This window comes from Abramis brama (assembly GCF_963993115.1).
Source record: "Abramis brama genome assembly, chromosome: 5".
NCBI classification, from domain to species: Eukaryota; Metazoa; Chordata; class Actinopteri; order Cypriniformes; family Leuciscidae; genus Abramis; species Abramis brama.
In genome coordinates this window covers 39,008,722-39,027,728 of record NC_139967.1, presented here as the reverse complement: position 1 = coordinate 39,027,728, position 19,007 = coordinate 39,008,722, and the positions used below count along the sequence as shown (strand labels likewise).

Sequence of the window (19,007 nt, the reverse complement as noted above, 5' to 3'; positions counted from 1 at the left end):
GAAACACCAGCGATTTCAAACCGCGTTTTTGAGACTGTCTTTTGTTCACTGCAGTTTTAAGGAGAAAATACTCAACAATGGTGTTGACTTATGAATTTGCACATGGTTTGTCTTAAAGCAGATTAAAAACACCACATAGACATATAAACAACATTAAAAACTTGATTTTCACCACAGGGGGATTTAACAATTGAGGCAGTGATGCCATAGAAGAATTATTGGGTTCTTATATAAGAAATACCTTACTGGACAGCTCTTATTGTGAAGAACATTTTAATGAACATTTTCCATTTTTTAATGGAATATATATATATATATATAATTATATTCCATTAAAAAATGGAAAATGTTCATTAAAATGTTCTTCACAATAAGAGCTGTCCTGTAAGGTTCTTTGTGGAACCCAAAGGGGTAGTAGTGCTGACCACCAAAAACGCATTGTTGTGGAACAAGAAAAAACAAAAGGAAACTAATAATAATTTAGCCAATCAGAAACATCTCTGCCTGTCAGTCATTTTGAACGTTCAGGGTTGCTGATGGTGGGTTTCAAATCCACATTTGAAACCTCAAGGTGTTGCTGAAAGTGTTACTGAAAGTGTAACTTGTCTTTCTTGGCTCCATAGGTGAAGAAACTGATTGTCCAGGATCCAAAGAAACGGCTGACGACGCAGCAGGCGCTGCAGCACCCCTGGGTGACTGGAAAGGCAGTTAACTTCACCCATATGGACACTGCTCAGAAGAAACTCCTGGAGTTCAATGCTCGAAGAAAACTCAAGGTTTGAGGCTTTTTTAGCTCAATGACACATTTTTATGAAGGTTTTAACCCGGTAAAGCCTAATGTGTCATATTTGATATGCAAAATTCGAAGGCCTCTAAATGACCAAAATGATCAAGAATTTGCCCAAAAACCTATTATACACAATCTAATACATGACTTCTACATATTTGATTGATAATTAGTTTCTATTTTTCTGCAAGTAAAAGTCCTTTAAGTATGTCCATCTTCCGTCCATGCTGAGACATTTTTGTCCTGCGAAAACTGAGCTTTTTGAAAACGCTTTACCAAATGGATCAATTTGAAAACAGCGTTTTCACGTTGTAGTGTGGACTGTGAAAACGGAGGTATTAGAAAACGATGACGCATGTTTAATCATGTGATGAGTATTGAACCAATAGATATCTATGTTTATACCGGTATTGTGCCTGTTATGTGCTATTCACTTTCACACTGTTGCTAAAGATATGTTACTTTGTACACTTTTCATATCGCAGTCCTGCAAAGATGATAGAAAATTTACTCGCAAACATGAGAGCAGTTGCGTTTTTGACCAAACATATAATGGTTACTGAGAGCAACCTGGATGCATATTTTGCTGAGTGGTGATTGAATGGTGAGATATTTTTCTAAATAAAATGATCCTGTCAGAAGAATAGCGTGAGAACTTTATTATGTCTGTTCCGTCTGTATCATCTCAGTGAGCTTTTGTGAGGGTTTACGAATGCGCAGAAAGGTGAATTTAGCTTTTTCTGACGTTTCAGTGTGGATGAGAAACTTTTGGAAAACGTAAGTGTGGACGGAGAGCGTTTTGAAATGAAAATGCCGTTTTAAAATGTATCCGGATTAATGTAGACATAGCCTAAGAGGGATGACAGGCCATGGTGGAGCCGAGAGAGCGGAGAGCCAAGGTGGAGCTGATGGGATGACGGGGCGAGGTAGAATCCGGGGCGAGGAGGCTTGAGGTCAACGAAGGAGAAGCCGAAGGGAGCCAGCGGAGACAGGGATGAATGTATATACTAATGCAGACCAATGAAAGGAAACGAGAAACAGGTGTTGTGAATTAATCAAACAATGAATCGCCATAAAAACTAGTGCATACATGGGTAACAGAACAGGAAACAGTGCAAAATCAACCAAAAATACAACCAAGAGTACCAAGATACAATACATCTTTTTTAATTTAATTTCCAATCTCTATTGCAGTACTCTGGTCAAATGAATGTGCTTCACAGCCAGTCTGTAATCCTTCATGTGGCTGCTTGCTTGTGCTATTTGCTGCAACTAAATCTGCGAGAAAATCCTCTCAGTGATGAACTGTAATAAATCCAAACATTTTTCTTTGTTGTCTTAATACAAACACATTACCACAGTTTGGATTTACTGAAGTTAATATTAGGACTTTCACTGTTTTAGCTTTTGAGTGAAGCTTATTAAGGATGAAAGTGTTAATGTATGTGATAAATGTATTAAATCAGGAAACTAAATGAGGTCAACAATCCTTTTTTATTATTTTTGCTTGGATGAAAGTGCAATAGTTCTGATGAAATGTAAAAAGAAAAATTGAAAACAGTTGTGATTAAAGGGATAGTTTACCCCAAAAATGAAAATTCTGTCAACACTTCCTCACCCTCATGTTGTTTCAAACCTGTATGAGTTTCTTCTGTTTAACACAAAACAAGATATTTTGAAGAATGTTGGCGGTAGCCATTGACTTCCAAAGTATTTTTTTTTCCTACAATGGAAGTCAATGGCTACCGTCAACTGTTTGATTACCAACATTCTTCAAAATATCTTGTTTTGTGTTCAACAGAAGAAAGAAACTCATACAGGTTTGGAACAACATGAGGGTGAGTAAATGATGACAGATTTTTGGGTAACTTTCCCTTTAATAATCATAATTAATTATTAAAGGCCCACTGAAGTGCCTTGGAACGCGCAGATTTGTATGATGCGTTGACGTAATTTCCACTGAAACAGGAAGCTAAGGCGGGACATATTGAATGGCTCCTCCCCCTTTTTAAATAGCCAATAGCATTTAGTTTACCTCACAGACTGCAATTCGTATTTGACAGCACAATGGAAGCGAATCTGAGCGCTGATGATACGCACATCTCCAACCCATATTGCTCCATTATTATACCTTTATTTAACCAGGAGGTCCCATTGAGATTCAGAATCTCTTTTACAAGAGAGACCTGGCCAAGGTAGCAGCCAAATCACAACAAATGCATACATAACAAACACCAAATTACATTTCACGATAAAAGAAGTACAAAATGTTAAAAAAATATAAAATATAAAATACAATGAGACTCTTAAGAAAAACAAGAACATGTCTCCATCATAACACTCTTTACAGTAGTTTTAAATTCATTTATGGACATAAGGGTTTCTAACTTTAGCTCTTTTTGTAGATTATTCCACCCCCAAGGTGCTAAATAAGAAAAAGCAGTTTTTCCCAATTCAGTTGTAACTCGTGGCACATTAAAAAGCAACCACTTTGAAGAGCGTAGCTGATAGGTAACAGAGAGGAGGTTACAGAGGTACAGTGGAAATTTGCCAAGTATAGCTTTATAAATAAAGATATACCAGTGCTGTTGTCTACGAATTTAAAGTGATGTCCAGCCAACTAAATCATAAAGAATGCAGTGATGGGTAAGGGACTTTGTATTTGTTATGAATCGTAGTGATGCATGATAAACTGAATCAGCATGACGCAGGATGGAAAATGCAGCATGCATGTACAATATATCTCCATAATCAATTACAGGCAGAAAAGTAGCTTCCACAAGTTTCTTCTTAGCACTAAAAGTAAAGCAAGATTTGTTTCTGTAATAGAAGCCGAGCTTGACTTTAAGTTTCTTAACTAAAGCAGTAATATGTTCATTGAAGGAAAGCTTATCATCTATCCATGTCCCCAAGTACTTGTATGAAGACACTCTCTCAATTGATTTCCCATCTAATGACAAAAGGCCACAATTGTCGAGTAGCTGTGCTCGAGCTTTTGAGAAGACCATAAACTTTGTTTTCTTTGTATTTAAAACCAGTTTTAGACTCAGTAATGTGTATTGCAATGCCTGAAATGCAGTCTGAAGTTCCTGCACTGCTACTGAAATGGTGGAAGCCTGGGTGTAAACCACTGTATCATCAGCGTATAAATATAATTTGGCTTGAACATCTCTATCCAAATCATTTATAAAAATTGAAAACAGAATGGGTCCTAAGATTGATCCTTGAGGGACACCTTTAGTTATCTCAAGAAAATCAGATTTATAACCTTCAGCATAAACACATTGAGTACGATCTACAAAATAATTCTGGAACCATGCAACAGCCTTCTCACTTAAACCAACTGAACGTAGTTTAGTTCCATGACGTGTCAACGGTCGCTTTGGCCAGGTGGTATTTATAGCATAGGGGGCGGGACTCTTTAGATTCTAGAGAGCATTTGATTGGACAGAAGATGTGATGAGAAGCTGTGATGTCATAAAAATCCATGATCCATTTTAGCGGAAGTGAGAGAATTCTTATATCTCCTAAATGCGAATTTTGTCATTGTTTTGGAACACACCAGCTTATTCATAACCTTAAGGCTAACATATTCATACTAAAAGCTAAAAAACTTACATTTTGATTTCAGGGGGCCTTTATTAGTCATGATTATCATTCGTTTTTGAGCAAAATATTTGTAATTTATCAGTTTAAACATTACCTTGCAGCAAAATGTGCTTAAATATAAAAGTAATCAAATTCTAAACACAATGCACACCTCTATGTTTATGTTTCCACAGGCAGCGGTCAAAGCGGTGGTCGCTTCATCTCGACTGGGCAGCGCAGGAAGCCACAGCAACCCAGACGGCAACAAAACCAACTGCAGTCCATCCTCTGTCAAAGAGAAGACAGCAGAGGATCAGCCAGACACTGAACAGCCTCAGATTCAGAATGAAGTCTCTTAGATCTCCACAGAGCCTCAGTGGAACTCAAACTTCTTCCCTTCATGAAAGGAACATGTCGCTTTTTGCAGTGGGCCTCTTAAAGGACAGAAACAACGGGCTTTGTTTGGTTCTTCTGCATGCGGACTGTTTGTCTATAGAAACGTCCCACATTGTGACTCAGCCAGTTGCCATATCACGCCAACATTTGATAAGTCCGTAAATTCGGATTTTGTACAGTGAATGAGCATCATTGGATGGTAATGAGAAGAACCAAATCAACTGTATATCAGTAAATATTTATGTCATCATGCTTTTGCTGAGATAATTGCCAAATTATCATAGTACCTTCAAGGGCATATGTTGCTTTTTAGTTGTATTAATCACATTTGTGCTGCATTAAATTGAAATCATTTTATTTGTTAAGGTTTTTTACATAATATTGGTCACTGGTAGAAAGACGCGGATATGGAACTGAACCTTTACATACTGTAAGCTTCAACTGAATGCCTTATAACATGTTTTTATATTTCATAAGTCATTTCAAAGTTATTTAATATTTTAGAAATACTACTAAACAGTTTATTTTAAACTTAGAAAACAAGCATATTGTGCTTTGTTTAAATAAAGAGATGGTGATTTTTTTTTTTTTTCTTTACTTGTCTAAATCTGTTGAGACAGGATAAGAGACATATCTAACACAAACATTGCAATGAAAAACACTCCCTTGTGCCAAAATGGTCTTTATTTGAAGTACACTTTTCACCATCTCATTTAAAGTCCTGCTTATTTAGGAATTTCCCTTTAAAATAAATCAAAACTATCAGGTTTTTATCTAAATGACTTACTGGCAATAGACTTCCTCAGAATCCAGTGCTTTACAAAGGAATCTGTGTTTTAAAACACACAGAAGAGCATGGAGGAGTTTTGATCCTATTCAATATTCTTTAACGCATGCTTGTAATGTATGGTACGAGGGAATGCCGTTTCATAATCTGATAATCACATGTAAGGAATGTAATGTGGATATACAGGGGTTCATGTTTTGCATGTAGGAATGTTTATCTTAACTGCTGCAATTGTCTTTTTAAATGCACTGTATTTTACAGATAAAACTCGCTGTCTAATTAACAGAATGATATTGGAGGCCATTTGACGGTCACTTTGTACATGACACTAGTGTGTCAACTTTGTTTATCTGCCTGTTTCTATTTCTAAGAACTCAAAAATGCCAATAAGATAGCACTGTATATTACTTGTAGAAATAAAGAAAACAAAACAATCTAGTTGGAATCCCTTTTTAAGTTCTGAATGGGTGCGATTCATTATTTATGTATGTTGTTGATCTAATACTCTATACCCAGGGTTTTTAACCAGGGTACTCCAGTGGATCTTTCCAGTGTTGGGGGTAAACACATTACTAGTAACGTGAGTTACATAATCAGATTACTTTTTTCAAGTAACTAGTTAAGTAAAGCATTACTTTTAAATTTACAATAAAATATCTGAGCTACTTTTTCAAATAAGTAACGCAAGTTATTCTCCTGATCTCTCCTGTCCCCATGTTGAGAGAATTCAGGAGTAAGTGCAGGTGCGTTGTGTTCACTGTGTAAACATGATGGTTATTGTAGTTCTAGACTAAATGTGAGCATGCATTTACTCAAATGACTTGCAAATGAATAAAAAACTGAACTGCAAACTTAGAGTTTTACTCAAACCTGCTACAATTTAATGTTAAATAATACAAATAGGCCTATACTTTGTGTATTTAATCTCACTTTATGAACCAATGTCTTTGCTGGTGATCTTTGTTGATTGACTTATATACACAGATAAACAGCACATTTGTGTTTCATTGGCTACATCTGAAATTGCATATTTCCCTATAGGCAAAAAACAGTGTATGTGACAAAACTAGTATGTCTGAATTCACACTACTCTTAAAATAGTAGGCAAAAAGTACCCTTATGAAATACTTCTTCTGGCAAGATTCTGAAGTGTACATACGATGGACACTTTACTATCCCACAATTTTCAACTTTTTTTGTTATTAGTTAAGCAGGATTCAACTATTAATGCATTTGCAAAAAAAATATAACTTTTTTGTTATTAAAAAACAAACAAGCAAGCCCAGCCTAGGTGAGAAAAAAGTAGCACAAAATAACATTATGCATTACCTTCCATAAAAAGTAAAGTTACTTTTTTAGGGGGTCACACAATATTGTAATGCATTACTTTTAAAAACAACTTTCCCCCAACACTGGCTTGTACTGTATATTTTCATGACATAAGTTTCTAACAAGTTTCTAACTTTCTAACTAATGATCTATTAAGCATTATGTGGTGAAGTCAGTTGTTGTTCAAAAATTAACAATCATATAATAATGATGTTCGTAAGTTAAACATTTATAAAAAGGTGTAAGGTGAATATCAAAGTATTATGGTATTTGAAATCTAACATCATCACGATACCATGGGCAGGTAAAAACTAAAAAAAAACATTTTATTGCCATTCATAAACTGGTGTTTAAAAGAAATATTTTCCATATGCATGTATTCATATCCATAACAATTTTTTTTTTTTGAAGATTGTGTATTTTTTTTATCGATTAGTTTGTTATTTTTTGTTATTTTATTTATTTTTGAATTAACGATTATTTAAACACTGTTAATAGAAAATATTTTTTTCTATATTTTACAGTTTCAATCTACAGTGGCCACAAAAATCAAAGCACATAAGCAACACAAAATATAAATGTCTGTAAATAAATGATACTACACCTTTTCAATGGCTACTTTTTAGGCACAACGTAACCCATGCAGCTATAATTCTTGTAATGTAAAATTTCTATCTTCTTATTTTTCCTTTGTGTAGGCCTATAATAAATTTGCCCAATTCTTCACACCATATTTAGTCTTTCTGTCAACCTAGCACTCGAAGGCTCCTTTATATAGTCTTCAAATGTAAAAGTTCATTCTACAGTTTCCAAAAATTGAAGCACACAAAATGTCAAACCATCTATAAGCAAATGATGCTATATGATAACTTCACATCTCAGAGATATTTTTGCAATGACTTTTAATCAGCTGTTGATTCGTTTTTTATTGACCGAATGAAGTTCACATCAACCTCATACAGTCCAAACGTCAAGTGTCCAAAGGCGTTTTTACTTTTTTTGATCAATTTTTCAGAATTGTTGAGAAATGCGGTCTAAATAAATAACACTTGCTTTTATAAAAAAAATGTATCTAGTGCGATTAAATTCACACGTTAATGAATTAATAAGTCCTAATACTTTTGGGTCCACTGTATTTCTGCGTTTTAAATAGTAATTTTTAAATAATAATAATATTTAGCTACAGTAGATGGCGTTAGTCAACACTAACAGAAACCCATTCAACAGCTACACGAGTTTACCGCCCTTCAAACACCACAGAAGAAGAAGCAGATGAGTCCTGCGCCCCCTGCCGGCACACCTCGCCCGCACCCGGTCCATCTCTCACACACACATTCGCTTGATGACAGACGGGGAGGGGGAAGCGGAGAGAAGTAAGCCCCGGATCCATCTTCAAGAGAGAAAATAGGAAAGAAAGACCGCGTCCCACTTTTATTTCGTTTTTAGCGGCACCTTTCCGACTCATAGACGTTAGGGAGCCCGAGGAGGGGCTGTGTCACTGTCTGTAGGATGTCCCGACATGAAGGTAGGTGCGAAAAAACCGCCGATCGCTGCGTCGTTGGCTTGAATTGTAGGCCAGTGCTGACCCGCGGGTTGCCATGTTTTCAATTCAAATGCACTGGGAAAGACTCATCATGGCGGCCGCCGTGAATTTTGCAACCTTTTATGTACTTACACCGCATCGTTAGCGCTAAGGGCGTTTTCCTGAAGCCGCCTGGTGTGATATTGAGCTGGGCCTGTTTGCTAGGCCGGGCCTTCTGCGGCTCCCTCAGCCGCGGGAGTGAGTGCGAGTGTGTTCCCGCAGGTAGTCCGTGGAGAGGTCAGGGCTTCGGTTGGGCCTGTTTTAAGAAACTTAATTTTAAAGCTTTCTGCCGTAAGTTACTCAGCACTGCTAGAATGACGACCGAAGGCCAGTACTCTGCTGGGTAAGCGGCGGTAGAGCTCAGTCAGACCGCCCTGGAGCTCATGTTAGGGAGTATGTGTGTGTGAGAGCCGTCTTGAGTCATGTCATGTTTCAGGCCAGCACAAGTGAATGACTTGCACGTCTGGATTTAGCATTAGCTGGTGTCAGTGAAGCCATAGCTGTGATTGCTTACGAATATTACTCTATTATTTCTGGAAACACGTTTATATTTCTAGCTCCCTTTGTGAAGACGGTCAGTATTTAGTCAAACCAGTATGTTTGGATACAAGGAAGAGATTCAGCATTGAAGTTATGGCTTGATCATGTGGCTTCAGACACATTTGTCCTGTTAAAAGTTGACAGAGCCTCAGTGAGGACTGTCAGTGCAGCGATACTTACAAAATTAATAAAATGCAAATGACGTTACATTGAAATATCGGTTTGGGTCTGATATAATTTATGCTAGTATCAGCATAGGCCATTACCACTGTATTAGCTTAATCTTTGAACATGGTGGTACCATGTTTTTGGACATTCTACAGTACAATGGTATTTGCATGTTTTTGGACGTGTACCATTGGTACCTCTTTGTAATGGGAATGTTAAAGGGAAAAAAACTTGTTTTGTGTGCTTCTCTTTTTATTATTACTTGTATTAAAACATGTATATGGTATTACCAAAATACATTTTTGATATACTATGTGGTACTTCAAAGAATACTTATGCCCTACATATCAGATTATAGTACATTTTATTATTATTCTTTTTTTATGTATGAATCGAACCGAAATCTTAGTAACTCAATGTGAGTTATTTGAAGTATAATCTGTTCAGACATTTGTTAAGTGCTTGCTATTTATGTCTGTCTCAACCTAGTGAGCTGCCTATCTAGACAGCATGTCTGTGCATCATCAAATGTGCCTTTGATTCCCAAATATGCTGTCTTTGGGTTGGTGGCAGCTCACTAGATTTCTAGACAGCGGATGTCACCTGCCTGTGAATGAAGACTGCTTACACATGCGTCTAGTTTCTCTGCAAACAACACATGGTGCTTGAGAGTGGCTTCCAATGGGAGAATCCTCAGACTCCTAGTGATAACTGACACCTCAGATAATTATTATTATTATATCCGGATTGGTTATAGTTTGGCAGCTGCTCTTTGATTCAAGCACAGTGGCAGATTCACTCTGACGTTTGAACAGAGGATCTGGATTCTGTAATTAATGCTCAATTTCATCTGAGGTAGCCTATATTAAATACAGTAGGCATTTCAGATATGACTGCACAAGTCCAAACTTAAGGAGTCCCCTTGGGTTATTATTAACCCATGTCAGTTGCCAAGACATTTTCAGTTTTTTTGTAGCCTTTTTTTTTTTTTTTTTTTTTTAGTTTTAGGATAAATTTAGTTTCAACATGGGGTGTTATCACCTAAATGATCTTTGATCCATATAGAAACAAAGGCCATCTGTAAAAAGCAGAAATAAAGCCTAACTATTAATTATTGTCTTTCGCATATAGGTCATTGGAACAAAAATAAAAAAAACAAAATAAGTTTGTGTCAAAACAAACTTATTCTGATTTTCTATGACACAGAGTTCAGTTGTTCGACAATTAGGACTGCCTGATGGCCCGGGTCAGCGAGAAAGATGCGTTTATACAGTTGACAGAATTGACCTATGGCTAAGCCACGCCCCCTCCACTCACTCGGACAAACAGTCAACATTCGATGGACGACACCTCTGTCCTACAGTAGATCCAGTCCTTGTAGCTTGGTGAGGATGGGGAAACTCAGTGCTGGGCCCTCCATTGACAAAATGTTTTAGGAAAAAATGTATTAGGAGTTATTACTCACACTAAATCAGCACAAATCAATGACCTTTTGAACATCCTGACCTCTTGTCTATTGACACTGTATGTAAATAGTTTGAATATTTAGTTATGTTGAAGAGGAGTGAAAAGGCTACATGTTTTGCTAAAAAAAAACAAAGTTCCCCAGTTGTTTTGGTAGAAAGTTGTCTAAAATGTTGTGCTTCAATATGTAATTAATGGTTCATGATCAAATTAAACATGTACAGGTCTAAGTTGCATACGTTTCCAGGACAAGCCTTTTTACCATCTTTACCAAGAGTACCTCTCCGTTAGTTTGGTGCTACAGTATTTACATGAATCATTCAGCACAACATTGCTAACATCTCGGTTATTTACAGATACGTTAATGAAGCTAAGTGACATGATGTACAACGCAGCTAGAAGCTAACGTTAACGTTTTCTAACGTTACGTTAGAGATGTTAAAGATAACGTTCAAAGACTTTGTTGACTTACCTTAGAACAGATGTAGACATCCTTGTTTAATTTATCCACGTTTAGTTGGTGTTGTGGTCTACCGCATAACTTAATCCAGAGCAGACACTTATCTCGGTTGAGATGTGGCTTGGGAAAGGGTAAAAAATACACACCGTCGCCCAGCCTCTCGGGATATCTAGTGTCGGAGTTGCATGTACGTACCCCATGCACACCGTTTGACCATTTTAAACTTAAAATGACAAGAAAAAACATATACAAACGAATGAAAACTGACTAACTGCAATGCATTTCAATGGACGTGGAAGCAGAGAATGTCCGAGTGTATTGGGTTAGCTATGCACACTGTGATTGGCTCATCGCGTTTGGGGGCGTGGCTTAGCCATAGGTCAATTAAACGGATGATAGTTGATGCTTGAACGGACAAAGACACACAATGTTATTTCAAAATCCGTCTTGGTGAGTATCCTAGTAAATACAGTAGGTTATGTCTTAATTGAACGTAAACATTTGAGAAGGAAATCATATATGTATCATTATATTGGATCCGTTCGTTTGCTCTTAAAGGAACACCAGCCTAATAATACCTTCTGTAACCTTAACAAAGATTAACCTATATTTAATTTATACAGCAAAGACTGCGCAGTGTTATTTTACATTTGATCATTTAATTTCTTTTCCTGAATACTAGCTATTAGACTTTCCAAAAAAAATTATATTTAATTTGTCTCTTTGTTCTGTTGTTGATTTGTGCTATTGCTTGCAAAAAAAAAATTGTTTAGTGATTATTGTTTTACTGACTTCATTTGTCGTTAATAAAGTTTGGAGTTTTATGTTAGTTAAGCTCTGGTAGTTTTTGCTATGGAAATTGCAAACAAGAATTGTGAAATTTCACTGATCTGTAAACGTTTGGTGTCATAACAAGCTTATTTATCAGACAGGGTTTTTCTTGTCCTGCCAAAGACTTATTTTATCATTTAATGTGATGATATCTGCAGTAGCGGTACTCGCTAATAGCAGACTGCTTTGAAACGCTCCCGCGAGTGTATAAGCGCACTGTAAAGAGTGTCAAAGGTTTCTATTTAGTACGTGTTTTTGCAGCGTTGCACAATGTAGCCAATCACAGACATATCTGTTGAGTGCATGAACACAATAACCAATCAGATGTGTTTAAGTTAGTCAGAATCCACTCAATACGGCAGAGTTTTTGTTCAGCGTGAGTTTTGCATGCTCGTGCACAAATCCTTTCATTAACAACAAATTATAAATACGATGACAAAAAAAGATTCATATCAGAGCGTAGACCACTTATAACAGGACTTTTCACAAGAGCGCAGCACGTACATTGTGTTTGTTTTAGATGCCATCTGGGGTCATATTTGGCCTTGATAGTGCATTGTTACTTTTATAATGGCAGCAACAGCAATGTGAAAAGACAGATTTATTATATTTGTATATTACACAAAATAATATAATAAGCAACAATTCTACAGGATTTCCAGGAGGCGTGTGTCACGTTCTTTATCGGTCCGCCTGGGAAACAAAGCCATCATGACGCCAAACTCCCTCATGGAAGAAGAAAGCCGTCGTGTTTACAACTGTGACAATGAGCGCATATCAGGATCAGCTGAACGCTGGACTTTCAAAAGCATGTGAAGTTTGCAGTGCCGTTGCAGTAAAGTCCTGCAGCAAGCGTTATTCTTGAATGAATCATTTATTAGATGCATGCCAGTCTGTTATCGTAGGGACATGAACTTTACATTTTCACGCCCCTAAACATGACGCAGTGCAAAACGAACTGCTAGGTTGCTTTACATGTCAGTCAGACGTCCTCTGGGCGGTCCTTGGCCAATGAAGCTGCAATGGAGTCCAGACCTTCTGCCGTCTGTCTAGTGAGACTAAAACATGTGAGACTAGTGTAACATGTCTAAGGAAAACACGACACCACTTACATTTGTTTGTTTTGTCAGATGCTTTTTTTCCCAAAGCTTTATATCCCTGATCTTTTATCGATTCTTGCATTCTCTGGGAATTGAACTTTGGCAACTCTGTGCTCTACAGGAACGCTGGGAGCTTTAGAAATGTAGCAACGTGGCACATAAATGCAGAATTAAATTTGATCAGAAAGAATTTAAAGTTGGAGCTGTCAATTTAATTGAGTTTTTTGATCATTGAATGTCTAAAGAGATGATGTCTCATGTTGTGTCTTATGTGATTGATTTCACATAAAGCAAAATTTGGATTTGTGGGATGGGAGCCTGAGGTAGTAGCAGATGAATCAAGAGGGTTGTTCTGTCTGTGCGTGTGCAGTGCAAAGTAAATGATAAACTAGTTAGGATCCATTACCCTGTCCCCATGCTCATCACAGTGCTTCATCTTGGTCATGGCACCAGTGTCACAGGTTGAATTTTGCTCTGAGTGAGAACTGAACTTGCAACCTCTTTAATGGGAAATAAGCAAGTGAATGAAGAAAGGCCCTCAAGCTCACAGCCATGGTGCTGTTTTGATTCTCTCGGAAAACGTGTCCAATACAGTGCAGAAAGGTTCTTGACATTATTTTTGCACTGTTGTTAACCTTAGTTGACAGGTTTTGTGGTGCTTGATAGGGTAAGTTGCTGTGATGTATTTTAGGTGATTTAATGACATCTAGATCAAATGTGATGTGGCAACAGGTGAGACGGAGCTGCTCGCTGCACAGCCCTGGCATTATAACTAGAGTTCGACCGATTGATCGGTTTTGGCAGCAATCGGTTATCTGCAAAAATCCGTATGATCGTTTTTGCGTCCGTCGCTGGAGTGGCTGAGAAAGGTCTGCTGTCATTATACTGTGCGAGAGTGGTAATGGAAAAACAGCAATACAGCCTATTATGATTATTTAAACTTTTTGATTCGATTGTTGACTCTCTGACAGCAGGTGCCGCTGATTTTTTTCCCAAACCAGTTCAGCGGAAATCCTGCCCTGCAGCCGATTCTAAAGATTTCATTGGTCATGTCAATCACTTTACTGATTGCCTACACCAAACACTGATCCCTAAACCTGTCCGACACTGTAACCTTAACCAACGAAACAAGCTGCAGGGCGGGATGTCCGCTGAACTGGTTTGACGGGGGGGGAAATCATGCCAGAAATGCAGCCATTGCCCCAGTAACATCGTAAACAAAGCAGCGGCGCTACTTTCTGTTTCTGAACAGTATTTCGTAGCCATTCCAATTTTTCTATTCGGTGTTAAGTATTTGGTGCTGCGATGTTCAATTAATAGGCTGTTTATTTTCAAACTTAAACATTTTTACACTTAAATTGACCCACTCATGACTGGATTGCTTATGACATCATAAAAAGTGAAGCCACTGCTCTGCCATATTGGTATTCCCTCAAATTCTATTGAATTAATAGGAAATCATCTGATTTGAATGAGAAAACATTACCTAACGAGTCAGTGTTTTTTATATTTGAAGTCTCCCTGTACATTCTTACAATGCAAACATCCTAAACATTTAAATGGTTATTTGTTTATTGTCGGGAATTTCCTGTGCTTTTTAAGTTACGTTCATCTTCAATACAGTAGCGAATAGCAGCTGATGGATGAGACACCTCAGCATTTATATTACAAATGTTGCAATGATTCTTCTGAAATCTGAATACAGATTTATGCTTGCGCCTACAACTTAAGACACGTACAGTTCGCTGTGGTTATGTAATTATGTTGTGTTGTATAAAACAGTTTTTATTCGCACAGGAACTTTAAATTATTCAAGTGTTTTCATTAACAGCATGTATTTCGAAGCAGTAAAGATAAAGACTTAAACGTTGGCTAAATGAATAATTAGGTTAGCTCACCAATAGGCTATATACAAATAACATTTAATTGAATAATTAGGCTATGCTTATACTGTCACTCTGAGCAAGATGATGCATGGTAAAACTTTTTAAATAATAAAGTGCAATTTAATAATAGTGTTGTTGTCATAGTTATTTTATGTTTTATTGTTTTTTCCCTGTGACCCAGTTTCCTAGTGTGTTTGTTTAGTCATTCAGTTCACCTGTCATCTCAGTTACGCATTATTTTCACATCTGCATAGTTGACGATTACAGCATTTCACTAGAATTGTAATGAGAGACGCGTTTGTAAACTTGTTTCCCTCAAAAGAAAAGCTCACGTGTTGCTTCTTTCAAGTGTAGTAATTAGGACAAAACTAATTATGAAAGTTTCATTATTATTTTTTTTTGTGCATTTCTTTTACAATATGTGGCTATTACTGTCATAGGAATAATATTATAACATCATTATTATTATTCTTAGTGTAATGTAGACTAAGACACTATGTTACAACTAAAAAGAGGTTTGAGTGCCCTTTAAAGTTTAGGTACAAGTCAATGCACAGACTTTTTTTCTTTATTCAATTTGCACTCTGAATATGGGTTGGAGCTCTTAATTTTGAACTCTCAAAGTGCACTAGATTGATGAATTTAACTTAAATTCTTCAGCCCAGAGGGACCGAGGTCCACCCACCACAGTTTCACAAAATCCTGTGGGAAACACTGCTCTATAGACAAATCCGGCGAAACACGGAAGTAAAGCAGCGCCGCCATTACTGCGTGCCTTGCTGCTAAGGAAGTAGCGTTGGTCCCGTAGGCGGCTGTAGCAGATGTAGCTGTACGAAATGTTATTTTTATCTATTCATCTTTCATTTTGTACAGTCGCCCTGCTGTATGGCTACAACACTTCCCTCGGCCGGCCATGCAGTCACACACTACTTCGAGAACTTTGCAGTTTTATATTGTTACTGACACATTATGGTACGAGTTCACTGCCTGTGAAAACCGCACGACACCTTTTAATGTGAGCTCATCTGCGAAGGTATGCAGTATCTGGCCAATCCATCCGGAGCTCATGTAATTCTGACCTTCAATCAATGCCCTGTATTTTAGGTTCTGAAGCTCGCATGCCAGATGATTAATAAAATAATGTTGAATACCTGTAAGCTGCCAACTCTCACGCTTTCACCGTGAGACACACACAATTGACACTTTTCACACGCTCTCACGCCACACATCCATTTTCTCACGCACATAAAAATCGAGAAGCAAAGAGGACACGGAGACCGACAGACTAGACAGAGCAGGTTAGTTATGATATAAAAAAAAAGCTCAGCTCTCAGATTCTGTCAATTTTATTATGAAATTCAAACAATAAATATTTTGGCGTTTGTAAATGTGACGTGACAGATCCCTATGGCACGTGAACCGATCATAACTTAATAGTAAATAAACACGAATGAACAATGTTAAAAGAAACAGTAGCATAACCTACCGAAATGTATATACATCATACATAATATCGATCAATCAGTGTTTTTTTAACCGCGGAAAGGGTCAATAAAACAGCTGGAGAACAATTATGTCACATAACATTTACCTCAGGAAAGAAAAAAAGAGCTATAGAGAGTATTTTGCTAAATATGTGTACTATATTACATATTTATTATATGTTTTCTTATATCATTAAATAAAGTTGTTATTATAATAAAAAAAAACGCATTATATTTAATTTGAGTTATTTTTAACCTTAAATAATACTGCCAGCTGATAAGGCTCTCTGTATGTTTAACTTACAGCATTAGGTGAGAATTTTCTTTTCTTAAAAAAATAACGCCTATCTTGTGTACCTAATATTTACCCAGATTAGTCAATATTAAAACAAATCACAAGAATTGAACTGAATTGAAATCCTGAAATTGTTTCAAGCAATAATAAAAAAAAACGTACCAGAAATTGTACCATATAATATAAACATTGCAACATGTTGTCACTAAACCTAATAAAATTCAGTTTAGTAACTAAAATGTTTTGACAATCACAATATTTAAGCCCCAGGATCCGCTTTCATTGAAATGTCATTAGAGGACACCGGCAAGTGTCACACCCTCACACTTCGCAGGCACGCAGTAATGGCGGCAGGCAAGATGGCGGCGCCCATAGAGTTCGCGGCGGATTTGTGTATACACCAGGGCCTGAGTTTAGACAGTTTTATTATTCCATTTATCTCACCTAAATGTTTGCTCACTCATTGCGTTTTTACAATGGGGTAATTTTGTTGTTAAGAGTTTACACAACACAAGGAAGCTTGATTTCAATCTTTGATTTAAATTGAAAAAGTAGCAAAAATGAATACAAAATAATAAAGATAAAAATAAAGAGAAATAAAGAGAAAAGCCATTTTGAGAGACGAGAGAGAGCACCGCTGAATCACTCGCGCTGTTTGTGAAATTGCATCTCGCAGAAAGTTTTAAAATGATTGATTTGATTTAATAATCTGTGTGGATTAATTTACTCATACAATCTACATGCTAAAGTGAATCGATGTTTGCGGGGGAATTTCCCGCATTATAAGTGGAGAGACCTGCGGAAATTATAAAAATGATGTAATACGCAATACCCGCAATCCCGCGCCGAAATTCGAGCCCTGTACACTGTTTTCTCCTGCATTCCTGGTCTGTTCTTGTTAATGTTAGTGGTGTTTCTCCTCAGTATCTCCTATGCGCTCTTATTAAAGATTATTCTAAGCATTCATCGTCTCCGTGAGCTTCGTGACTGCCATTATGTAACAATTGTTTGCATTGTAGTATTTAATGTAAATTCGAATCAATTTCTTCTAATAATCCCAAATAAATGTTCATGCTTAATATTTCCTGCATAATTGCGTGCATAAAGAAAATCTTTACCTATGTTGGCAGTGTGCCATAGACACACCTATCTTAACGATTTCTATATATCGCTTGTCCTGCTCGAAAAGGTCATAAACATTACAGATAATGTTCATAGGATCAATTAATGATTAAAATATCCAGAAATCACTAGAACAATGTCGTACGTTTTGTTGACTTGTGTACTTACATTATCCCAAACGTTTCCAACAGTGTTTAAATCCAGAGAAATCAGCTATTTTAACCAGGACACTGACCGTGTCCGTACGTCGCCTGTCAATGATGTCATATCCGCATTTCCCTCGACTTTTGTAGAAACCATGGAATCCCCCAAAGACAATTAAATATATTATGTTTCTTATTAGACAGGTGAGATACATTTGGATATCACTCAACAGAAAATGAATCATTGTTATAGAGCTCAATAGGGTTAGCCTTATTGTTTGCATCGCTTGTTTTCTTGATTTACCATTTGAGTCGGAAATGTTGAGAACCACTAGCATGCGTTATTGTTTGTTACTTTGATGTTGTCAATCATAAAAAGACATAGAGATGCAAACTGAAACCCAAATCCTTAAAGGCTAGTTGGAAAATGTAATGACGCATCCATTCTACATTTTTCAGTTGAAGCAAATGGAGATCTTCCTCTTGTGGTTTAGTTTGAATGTGTTGTTTGGTTTGTTTGCAGGACTCTGCTGTGAATAGGCCGCAGAGGTCATTTGGCAGGTCATAAAGAGAAATGCTAGTTACAACTCACCAAACCTCAGTTTTAACCCAAAGATATGTGAGACCACAATATAAAACTAAAAATGTGGACAGAACTGAACATTGAAAATGTGTTAGGCTACATATTTCCTCTCAGTTAACTAGGAGGCTATTTGATTTAATTTTACAAGCAAACATTTCATTATTTGAATCTGGAATTAATTCCTTGTGCTAATTCCTCCCAGCGGTACATTACCACAGCAGTTTCTGTGTGTAGATTATTGTCGGAAGCTTTTGTCTGCTTTGTGTTTGTCTCAGTTCTCATGTGGATTCTGAAAGACTTAGGGCTGCATCCTAATTCATATGCTGTAATTGCCTAATCAGTCTTAAGGAATATCTGCATTGGTTTCTGTGCCAATGACATTGCATTGGTGGAGGGGTTTGCAATACAGATGTTGTCTTATTTGCAACATGACGATGTGTAGCTGTCGCGCTGGACTACTGC

General features: G+C 37.0%; 2 protein-coding genes across 4 annotated transcripts in view; both read left to right on the top strand.

The window, feature by feature from the left end:
• The window catches only part of camk4 (calcium/calmodulin-dependent protein kinase IV), a 55,163-nt gene extending 49,191 nt beyond the window's left edge, over window positions 1-5,972 (top strand). Inside the window, exons 11-12 of the mRNA XM_084113760.1 lie at window positions 624-776; window positions 4,570-5,972. Coding sequence (XP_083969886.1) covers window positions 624-776; window positions 4,570-4,734 — 318 coding nt within the window. The 3' untranslated portion in view covers window positions 4,735-5,972. The remainder of the gene's footprint in view (window positions 1-623; window positions 777-4,569) is intronic.
• Window positions 5,973-8,206: 2,234 nt separating this feature from the next.
• Window positions 8,207-19,007, top strand: part of kcmf1 (potassium channel modulatory factor 1) — a 33,408-nt gene continuing 22,607 nt past the window's right edge. For all 3 annotated transcript variants that reach the window (XR_014606271.1, XR_014606272.1, XM_084114787.1), the window contains exon 1: window positions 8,207-8,412. Coding sequence is in view for 1 of the 3 variants with exons in the window: in XM_084114787.1 (XP_083970913.1) it covers window positions 8,397-8,412 (16 nt within the window). In the remaining 2 variants the exon portion in view is untranslated. The remainder of the gene's footprint in view (window positions 8,413-19,007) is intronic.